The following is an 11,015-nucleotide window of genomic DNA, read 5'->3' as shown; positions in this document are numbered from 1 at the left end:
GCAGCTGCCTTGTTTGTTTGTTAGAGCACAGGACATCAGCGCCATCTTGTAATGGCGAATGTGAGGGCGGCTCCCCACAATCCCAAAGCCCACAGACACCATGGTGCACACACTGCTGGTGAGTCTACTCCCCAGTCCCCAGCCCTGTCCTCTCTCCTGGGCTGGGTTGCTGGACCCATGAGGGGAAACTGCTCCCATCCTGAAATTGTGTTTTCCCTTCCTAGCGCAGGGATGGAGCTGTACCGTGGTGCTATGTTCAAGGAAGGATTTACTGTCTCAGATTTGGTTCTCATGTAGGGAGCAGAGCTTGCTTTATGTGCCAGGCTGGCCTGGAACTTGTTACAAAGCCCAGGCTGCCCTCAAATTATGCATCATCCTGCCTCAGTCTCCTAAGTTCTGAGACTCCGTGTGTGTGTGTGTGTGTGTGTGTGTGTGTGTGTGCTGCCACAGCAGTGAGAACTGGGTTTGAGTTTCAGCTATGCGTATGGCTGTGATGTTATGTGAGCCAGTGACTCCACCTTTCTGAACTTTTCTATAAGCAATGTGAATATGGATGCGTGTTTGCATGTATGTGGGTGCATGTTCATAAAGGCAAGGTTATTTTTTCTCTTCTCTTTTCTTTCTTTCTTTCTTTCTTTCTTTCTTTCTTTCTTTCTTTCTTTCTTTCTTTCTTTCTTTCTTTTTTTGGACAGAGTTTCTCTGTGTATCCTTGCCTGTCCTGTCCAGGAACTCGCTCCATAGACCAGGCTGGCATCTAACTCACAAAGACGCACCTGCCTCCTCCTCTGCCTCACAAAAGGTGGGATTAAAGGTGTGTGCCGCCTCCCAGAACTCACTGATAGCCAGCTTGCTCTGAGGCTCCCCTACCTCTCCCTTTCAAGTGCCTGAATTACAGGTGGCCACCACACTCATCCCAGCTGTCTCCCTGTCCCTTTGAGACTGCTCTTATTAAGCGTGGGCCTAGCTCTTTTGACCTAAGCTTGTGGTGAGAGGTGACATGCTGTGTGTAAAGCAGTTCCCCAGGTGCTCAGCACCCAATTAGAACCTGTTAAATAAGGACCACCACGGGACTGGAGAAATGGCTCAGTGGTGTCCTTGCAGAGGACCCAGGTTCAGGTCCCAGAACCCGCACAGGTAGCTCACAACTCTTCCAGTTCCAGAGGATCTGATCTCCACAGATGGTATATTTTCATACCAACACACTCGGGTACACATCGTTAAAACAAAACAGAACCAGAGCGGCTGTTTACAGAAACAACCACCACCACAACAAAAAAAACTTTATCTGGGCGTGTTGCAATGCAGAGCTCTGTGAAACTGGCCAACAGCTTCTATCAAGAATCAGAAGCCCCATTTCCATCACAATGATGTGGGCGCTGTCACCACCATAAATGTAGATGGGAAACTGTGGTCCAGCCCTATCTGCATCCTCATTTGCCTTGGGGATGCTCATCCCACCATCCCAGGCTCAGAGCATGTGAGGAGATGAATTGCCAGCACTTGTGGCCACACTCAGTATCTGGGCTTAGCCAGCCAGGGTTCCCAGGAGCGTCAGGAGGACCCCAACACCGATGAGGGTCTTGGTTCCTCTGAGCCCCAACAGCTTTTTGAGGGTGAATATGGAGCATCCAAACCTCAAACCCTGACCCTTGACCCTGGTTCCACAGGCTATATGTTGTGTTCAAGGACACACATGTGGGCATCAGCTTTGAGCCAGGTCTGGATTGGACCCTAAGTGACCCACAATCCACAGTCCACCGGGCACCACACTAGTCATGAGCACCCTCCAAGGGCTGGGCAGGCTAGTCTCCCCTCCATCCCTCCTTCCTTCCTCCCCTCCCCTCCCCCACTTATCTGTTCTTTGCATGGTGTGGATACGAGGCTTAGATGAGGCATAGAGGTTGTCCTTTGCCAGCACAGTCTGAGTTTCCCTGTCGTATGGAGGGCCCCTGCTGCACATCAGGAGATTGCTGCAAAGCAAGTCGCTGGGGCAGACAGGCGTGAGGAGAGGTAGCAGTGGTTTTGGTTTTGGTCAAGGTCACAATAAACAGCTTTTCTTTCTACTTCAATGGTGACTGATGCCTGTGTCTCTAATTTTTAAAAATTTCATTTGAATATGATCATGTTTTTAATTTTTAAAAATTACCTAATTGTTGTCGTGTATACAAGGCACATGCGTGGAGGCCAGAGGACAGCTTTTGATAGGTCAGGTCTCTCCTTCCACCCTGGTGCCTTTGCATCTAGCTTAGCTTACCAGAACCGTGAGTCAGGTGTCTTTTATTTTGATATATACAGAAAAGAGCCGAAATGCGCCTTAAAGCTATTTGTGCTTGTGGATTTTCCTAGAAGACATACGCTGAGATGCGTGCACCAGGATGCATGTACTCCGAAATGCACACACACGCACATACATACACACAGAAGTACATTCGCATATCCATGCAGAGATGCATTTGCACACTCATATTCATACACATATATACCTTTGTATACACTCACACACATTCACATACACACATAACACATTCACACACATGTACATACACACCAACATTTACACATACAAATTTCATATATTAATTCTCTCTCTTTTACACATACACATACACACACACACACAGACACACACACACACACACACACACACACACACACACACGCTGAGATTCCAAAACGCTTGCTGGTAGATAGGCGTGCGTGTGGGGCCCCATGAGAGCACTTTGTACCTTGCATTCTCATGTGGACCACAGCAGAGCTCCGTCAGCGCTGGGTGGTCTCAGGCTGACATGGACACTCAGGGCCCCAGGAATTGTGTTTTTCAGAACTGAGTCCAGGAATCTAACCCCAGGGCTAAGGCAGGGCTGTGTCTCCTATGGGCTGGGCAACATGAAGCAGGTTACTTCACGTCTCTGAGAAGCTGCCATGGCCGCTTCCATGAGAACAGAATTGACAAGAAGAGATGGGAGAGAGGTGTGGCAGCAGAGCCTGGTGTTCTGTGAGTACGGGGTGTGAGCTGCAGATTGAGCATGCGTGCTAGGAGGCACACCGGGTACAGGCACTCATTTCTAGGTTCACAGGCACCTCTGCAGCTAGTGGTTAGACCAAGATAGTCCAAAAAATCAAACGGCCAAGTTCACACTTAGAGAAATTATATTAAAAACAAAGGTAGTGGATGCCTTCTGACTGCGCTAGTGGGCCAGTTGTCTTCATGACATCTCTGAGCTGGTCCAGCCCTGGCCTCTCAGTCCTTCATGGGAGGTTTCAGTTTCTCTGGGTGCACCAAAAGACTCTGCCCTGCCCTTGGGGACCTTCTGGTCTCTGGCAAGAGCACTTCTCTCTTGGGCATCTTCCCGGTAGGAACGCCACAGTCTGCTCAGGACACTGGTTCATCCACTTGGTACAGAGACAACTTGGGCTCATTTCTTGCCCCTGGGAGACAGCAGGAGCCATTCTGCTGTGTGTGGGGTGTCCAGGCCTGTTGCCAGAATCCTCCACCCACTTCTGTTTAGCGACCTTCACCCTGTCACTCTAGCTGGCAGCCTGGACCAGGGTCACTCAGCTTAGTGCTGCTGGTGTAGGTGGGAGCAGATGACTGTGTGGGATGTCTTACCCTAGAGAGGCCATATGGTCTTGGGTCATGACAACTGCATCCTCCCTGCCTCCTACAGCTTTTGTAGTTCCCCCTGTGGCTTTGCATCGTGTCTCACTCTGTGGTCTAGGCTGGCTTTGAACTCCTGCTCCTCCTGCCTAACCTCCAGTGTGCTACAACTGCAGTCCTATAGCACCCTATCCAGCCATCCAGCAGTAACATTTTGACCAAATTTGATTTTTTTTTTTTTCTGGTGCTCAACCTCTGAATCAAGGACCATGCGCGTGCTGGACAGGTTCCATGCCTCTGAGCAATGCCCCTCACCCTCTTAACCTTTTTTTTTTTTTTAAAAGATTATTTATTTATTTATTTATTTTATGACTATGAGCACATTGTTGCTCTCTTCAGACACGCCAGAAGAGGGCATCAGATCCCATTACAGATGGTTGTGAGCCACCATGTGGTTGCTGGGAATTGAACTCAGGACCTCTGGAAGAACAGTCAATGCTTTTAACTACTGAGCCATCTTTCCAGCCCTCCTCCCCCTGCCCCTTTTTAAGAATAATTTTTTTTAATGATTTTTGAGGTTTTTTTTTTTTTCTTTTCTTTTTTCCTTCCTTCCTTCCTTTTTTTTTTTTCTTTTTTTAAGATTTATTTATTTATTTTATGTATGTGAGTACACTGTCGCTGTCTTCAGGCACACCAGAAAAGTGCATCAGATCCCATTACAGATGGTTGTGAGCCACCATGTGGTTGCTGGGAATTGAGTCCAGGACTTCTGGAAGAGCAGTCAGTGCTCTTAATTGTTGAGCCAGCCCTCTCTCCTAACTCTTATTTTGTGTGTCCCCAGATTTCCCCCAGACATGACAGAAATGTTCCTGTTCCCCTTCAGCCTAAAAGCACAGATCTCTATGCTGGGGCTGGGATCTCTCTAGAAACAGGCCAAGCAGAGTCCCTTATTCACTGTGGGAGGTAGCGGCCAGGCCACTGTGAGTTTAGGAAATGCCACACTGAATCAGGTTTGGGGAGGATTGAGGTCATTTACCAGACTTCTTGGGGTGGGGTGGGCTGTTGTCTATCCTGAGCCACTGCTGCAGTCTCCCAGCCCAGAGGCTTTCCTTGGCAACTCAGCCCTGGCACATAACCTCTGTACTGCTCTGGGTGGGCACTGCCAACAGCTGCCTGGAGTTGGCTCGCTTGTGAGGATTCTGGGAGAGGCTTTGGGTGTGAGCTGTAGCTTCCCAGAACCTGTGGCTGCTGGCCAGGTGTGTAGAGCTGGTGTCTCAGCACTAGGTTCAGGTCTTGCCTGGCAGGTCATCCTTGGACAAACGGGAGGCTGGAGGCCCTTCCAGGACTCAGCCAGGCCACGCTTTGCAGCTTCAGCTTGTGCTAAGGCCATCGGCAATGCAGGCCTGGCAGCCACAGCTCTCACCTCTGTGCAGAGCACCTGCGCATCCCTGAGGGATCTCTCCAGAGATCCACCTGGCGGCTATCCAGGCCTTCGGAAGGATTCCCTTGATCTCCTAATGTTTTGTCCCCCCTCTGGCTGTGATTGGGCAATGAGCAAACTTGATGCAGGTGTCAATTCACCTCTTCCTTCAAAATTATTACGAATTTACTGAGCAACTCCTATATGCTAGGTCCAGCGTGAGCAGGTATTTTCCCCCTGTTCTCTAGAGTCTGGTGTTGCAAGCTGGTTATGCACCTAATAAGCACACAAATAAGCATGTAATTTCTGATGCTGCCGCATGGTCCAGACCCACATGGAGCAGTACTGGTAGACTCCGTGAGCTACGTGGGCCTGCTTCCTGCTCTGGTAAATAAAGCTTTATTAGCACACAGAACTATGGGCTATCTATGGCTTCTTTATTGCTACAACTGTTGAGTGGAATCTTTACATGAGAGCTGCAAGGCCCAAGAAAGTTATTCCTGTATTTTTGTGGGAAAAGCTTGCCCACCGCCCAAAACTAGGTCTTGCCCACAAACCACGGAGCTCTCTGTGCTTCGGTTTCTGACTTGCTAGTACATCTTAGCCTACTTTGTATCTTTTCTTCCAGACGTCCTCATGCCTCCCTCTGCAGCTGTATGCTGAGCATGGCTGAGGAGCTGTTCAGTTAGTAAAGTGCCTCTTGAGCAAGCGTGAGTTTTATCCCGAGCTCCCATAGAGAAGCCTCAGTGTGGTGATCAGGCCTGGGTAACCCCAGTGCTGAGGAGGGGAGCAGGGATGAGAGAGCCCGTGGGGTGTGCTGGCCAGCCAGGCCAGCTGAACTGCTGAGCTCCACGCTCAGTGACAGACCTCAGCTCAAAAGATAAGAGGCTAACACCTGTAACATACTATACAGTAAGTAACCAAACTTAACTTATGCAAGGAAAGACACCATAAATAAATCATAAATCTAAATAAATAGATAGATAAATAAATAAATAAGGTGGACAGGACCTGGAGATGCCTCAGAAGTTAAAGACACCATAAATAAATCATAAATCTAAAAAATAGCTAAATAAATAAATAAATAAATAAGGTGGACAGGGCCTGGAGATGCCTCAGAAGTTAAGAGCACTGACTGCTCTTGCAGAAGACCTGGGTTCAGTTCCCAGCACCCACATGGCCTCTCATCTCCATCTGTAACTCCAGTTCCAGGGAATCCAGTGTCCCCTTCTGGCCTCCACTGGCACCAAACATGCATACAGACATACAAGCAGGCAGAATACTCATACAGATGAAATAAAATTTAAAAAATAAGGTGGTAAGTGATTATGGAAAGGTACCCAAAGTTGACCTCTGGCATTTAAACATACATGCATGCATGTACACACATGATGCACATAAATTCTTATAAGCAAACATATATAAATAAAATAAAAGATCTTAGAAAACTAAGGTGGAGAGGGGCTGGGCAGATACCCAGAAGTTAAGAGCACTGGCTGCTCTTCCAGAGGACCTGGGTTGTGGCCCAACTACCTTTCATAGTAGAGCCACAGGTGACAGTGTAGTGGAGAAGTTGCCCATAGTTCACACACACACATGCACACACACACAACTACACATGTACATACAAACATACACATGCACACACATGCACACACAAACATATATACACATACACACATGCACAGAGATACACATACACGAACATGCACAGACATACACACATACACATGCACTCACACACACAGAGTCCTGGTCACTATGACGTCTTCATTGCTGTTTTGCCTGACACTGAAGCTCCCAGATGCCCAGAGTCCCTGCTCTTGCTTTTCTCCTTTGTGTTTCCTTTGTGATATATGTCTTGTTATAACCTTCATTGCCCTAGAACCTGAGTGTCGGGTGGATGGGGCCTGGGTCAGCCACGTTCACGATGACAACTATCCCATCAGGTACACAGTAGGTGCTCAGAAAGTTCATGCTATGACCAGATGGACAGATGGCTGCACCGTGGGAGAAGTTGGGAGGGGTTGATGGAAGGGCACCGAGCCTGGAACCTTAGAGCCTTAGAGCTTGGCCTGGAAGCCCTGGGACATTTGCATTTCATGTTTATGCTGTTTTGTACATAAAGCTTTATTGGAATGTATTACTGGTGTGCATCTCTCTCAGGGTGCATTAAAACTTCAACAAAGTAGAGAGCTTGCCTGGCATGTGCGAGGCCTGGGTTTCATTTGCATCACTGCAGACAACCATCCAACCAGCCAATCAGCACACATCTATGTAACAAAAACAAGCACACACAGATAACTCTCATCCCTGTCTGCCTTATCGTCCCCACCAAGGGCTGGAGGCTGTTTTAGTCTTGGGCCATTAGCACCAGTAACCCAAAGTGACCTGCCTGCATACCTGCACAGCTGATGTGACTTGCTGATTTCCTGAAGTGAAACCTCCTATGCAAGTGTTCTTTTGAAACAGATGCAGGGCCAGGGACATGCAGAACATGTGCTCTGCAGGTATGGTAAGGCCTTTCGCTCCATCACTGCAAAACAAACAAACAAAACCAAGCCCCTGTTGCAAATGACTTTCTGTGGACGTAGGCCCAGAGGTGTGTTTCGATGGATGGTGAATATTCTAAATTCAGTCGAGGTGACCTGTGCAGAGCTGAGGTCAGAGGATAGTGTGCTAAGCAGGTTACTGGTAAGTGCAAAGGTCCCAGAAGGGGAAAAGTGTGGTGTGCATAGGGGACAGAGGGAAGGAAGGGGTGAGGGGGTGTGCGGAGATGGAACGTACAGGGGAGTGGCTTGATGTGACAGAGCATTCGCTTGTCACCACAAGGAGTGAATGAGCTGTGGGGCCACTGTGGAAGACACTCTTTTTTCTCTTTTTCTCTCCTTTTTCTTCCTTCCTTCCTCCCTCCCTCCCTCTCTCTTTCTTTCTTTCTCTTTCTTTTTCCTCCTTCCTTCCTTCCTTCCTTCCTTCCTCCCTCCCTCCCTCCCTCCCTCCCTCTTCCTCTCCCCCTTTTGGCACTGGGACCCTGTGCATGCTAGGCAAGCGCTCTCCTTCTGAGCACCCAGGAAGAGCAAAGATCTCTGAGGTTGGTGTTCTGTGCGCTGTTGTGAAGTCCCGACCTTTGGCTCCAAGCCCTGGAGTCTGTCTGCAGGACATTTGCTCTGTGCTCTCCCAACCTTTTCTCGTTGATGGAGACCAGAGCCTGTCACCCAGACGCTGCCAGCTGGGGGTGGTGCCACTCCTTGTGACTTTTCTCTAAACATCATCAAAGACATCTGGAGGCAGGAGGGGAGGGGAAGAAATGCAAAGGGGACTGAGATGTCTGGGTGGCGGGTGAAAGGAAGGACAGGTAGGTGGATGGTCTGTGCTGTACAGGAGGGAGGAGAGGTGAGTGAACAGGAGGACAAAGGACACACAGATGGGAGGAAGGACAGACAGAAAAAGGATTTATTTGCTCACCCATCAACTTCTGAGAATCATCTGGGCTAGCAGATGCCTCATGGGTAATTTGTGAGTTCCTACACTGCTTGAGTAGATTCCCATGAGAGGCTTGGGTGTGATCTTGTTGTTGTGTGCTGGAAATCCAGGTGGATGTGTGATGTGTGGCCTGGGGTGCACATGGCAGAAGGGAGGCTGCCCAGAGGGGCTCCTTTGAATCCATAGGAAATTTTGCCTGTGTGTGTGTGTGTGTGTGTGTGTGTGTGTGTGTGAGAGAGAGAGAGAGAGAGAGAGAGAGAGAGAGAGAGAGAGAGAGAGAAATTGCATTTCTTGATTCTCTCCTTCCACCAAGTGATTGGGGTTTGGCTGCAAGTGTCTGAGACATCTTGCCAGTCTTGTGGATAATTAGTTCTTCGTGGGCTTATCTGCTTACTATCCAGGTGTCTTCTCTGGTGAAATGTATATGCAAGTATAAGGTTCATTTTATTTTATTGGGTTATTTTCTTACTGACTTTTGAGAATTTAGAGTAAATTCTGTTATCTGTATATTACTCAGAAACAATCTCCCGGTCTGTGTATGTTTTTATTCTCTTTGACTGGGAATGGTTTTGTTGTTTAGTTTTGGGTTCTCTCCCACTTTTCTGTTTATGTGTGTGTGTTCATGTATGTACATGTGTACGTATTTGCATATGTGCCCATGTATATATATGTGTATGTGTGTATACAGGCGTTTGCATGAGTTTATGTGTGCATGCATGCAAATGCATGCATGTGTGTGTGTTCTCAAATGTGGGCTTCTAGAAAGGTCAAGGGCATGTAGGGCTCCAGCCCACCAAACTCTACATTTGTTCTTTGACATGCATGGTGGTGCCCATGTCCCAGTACAGATACGACTTCCTAGAATAGGCATAAACAAGAAGCCAGTTCAGACAAGCCGTAATGATCCGGCCTTGAACTTCTGCTGCTTTCCCTGGTTCCCACCTCAGTGTCCCCTTCTGGGATCCCATACAGCCACCTGAGCTGCCAGGCCTCAGTCTCCCTGACAGATCAAGATTAAAGGGCACGCTGTTGTGCCTGGCTTATGTTTTTCTTGAGTTCTGGGGACCCAAACTCAGTTATTCATGCTCGCAGCAAGCACTTTATTGATAAAGCTATCTTCCCAGCCCCTGTGGAATTTTACATTTTTGTTTTATTTTATTTGAGATAAAAATCTCCCTGTGTAGCTCAGGTTGACCTCAAAGTGACAATCCCCCCACCCCCCACCTTGCTAGTGCACATTGGATCCTAACACCTCATAAAAACAGGTGTGGCGGTACCCACTGGTACCAATACCGGTGTCAATAGATGGAGACAGGAGGATCAGAAATTCCTAGTCAGTCTCAGTCTAGCAAGTTTGAAGCTAGCCTGGGCTACATGAGATCGTGTCAAAAGATAAAATGAAGTGAAAACTTGTGCTGAGAGTGGTCTTGGGCGTGCTTTTGTGGGCTGTGTGTATGGTGTCTGAGGGCGTGTGCCTTGTAGCCGGAAGCCTGTCTGCTGAGTGATCCTGTCCCATTGCTAGTTATTATTTTAGCAGAGACTGTGAGCACAGGCTTTTCGTGTATATCCTGGAGGGTGGGGACCGAGACGGGCACTCTGCCTACAGCATTTGCTCTTGTAAAATGCCATTTCTGTGTATATCAGAGAGCCAGCAATGTGGGTGGCTTGGGTATGTACTGACATGTTTAAACACAGACCAGATGTTAGCCCAAAGCCCAGGTGGGCTAGGAATAAACACTTTGTTCTAGCTGGGCCTGTAACCCTAGGACTTGGGAGGTGGAGGGGCTTGCAGACAAGCCTCAGCACCACAGAAGGTTGGAGCCTGTCTGGACTACATGGCTCTCTGTTCCTCAAAAACAAGCAAACAAACAACAACAACAACAAAGCGTGTTTGTCTTGGAGCACACTCTCCTTAGTCTGTTATTCTCCCGTGTTTTATGCTTACATCTCAAGAACATAGAGGGTAACAACAGACACGCGACTTCCATATTGGCAAGACAAAGGAGGAGCATCCACTACAGCTGGTGGCTACTTCTTGTCCCCTACCGAGGGCTGGGTGGACAGATTACTACTTCTATCTTCAAAGAAGATAGATTGGATTTGGAGTTCTATAAAAATCAAACTTTTTTTTTTTTTTTTTTTTGGTTTTTCGAGACAGGGTTTCTCTGTATAGCCCTGGCTGTCCTGGAACTCACTCTGTAGACCAGGCTGGCCTNTGTAGACCAGGCTGGCCTCGAACTCAGAAATCTGCCTGCCTCTGCCTCCCGAGTGCTGGGATTAAAGGTGTGCACCACCACGCCCGGCTAAAAAAAACCTCAAACTTTTAAATGTGAAAATAAAGTCTACCTGCAAAACCAAGAGTACACCCCATGAGAAATGGTGAGGGATGACGAGACCATCTCCGCCTGGAGTCATGGGGTCTGAGGCCTGGTGCAGCCCATGGCTGGAGGGGATCCGAGGAGGGGGTGCTCAGGTGGGAACCAGGGAAAGCAGCTCGGTTCAGCTCACTGCAGC

General features: G+C 48.3%; 1 protein-coding gene across 1 annotated transcript in view; it reads left to right on the top strand.

Moving 5' to 3' along the window:
• The window catches only part of LOC115065090, a 91,492-nt gene that overhangs the window by 26,845 nt on the left and 53,632 nt on the right, over positions 1-11,015 (top strand). Inside the window, 4 exon segments of the mRNA XM_029544743.1 lie at positions 66-118; positions 4,675-4,858; positions 4,973-5,054; positions 5,056-5,098. Of these exon segments, the coding sequence (XP_029400603.1) occupies positions 66-118; positions 4,675-4,858; positions 4,973-5,054; positions 5,056-5,098 (362 nt within the window).

This window comes from Mus pahari, chromosome 12 (assembly GCF_900095145.1).
Source record: "Mus pahari chromosome 12, PAHARI_EIJ_v1.1, whole genome shotgun sequence".
Taxonomy (NCBI): Eukaryota; Metazoa; Chordata; class Mammalia; order Rodentia; family Muridae; genus Mus; species Mus pahari.
This window is presented reverse-complemented; position numbering and strand designations above follow the sequence as displayed.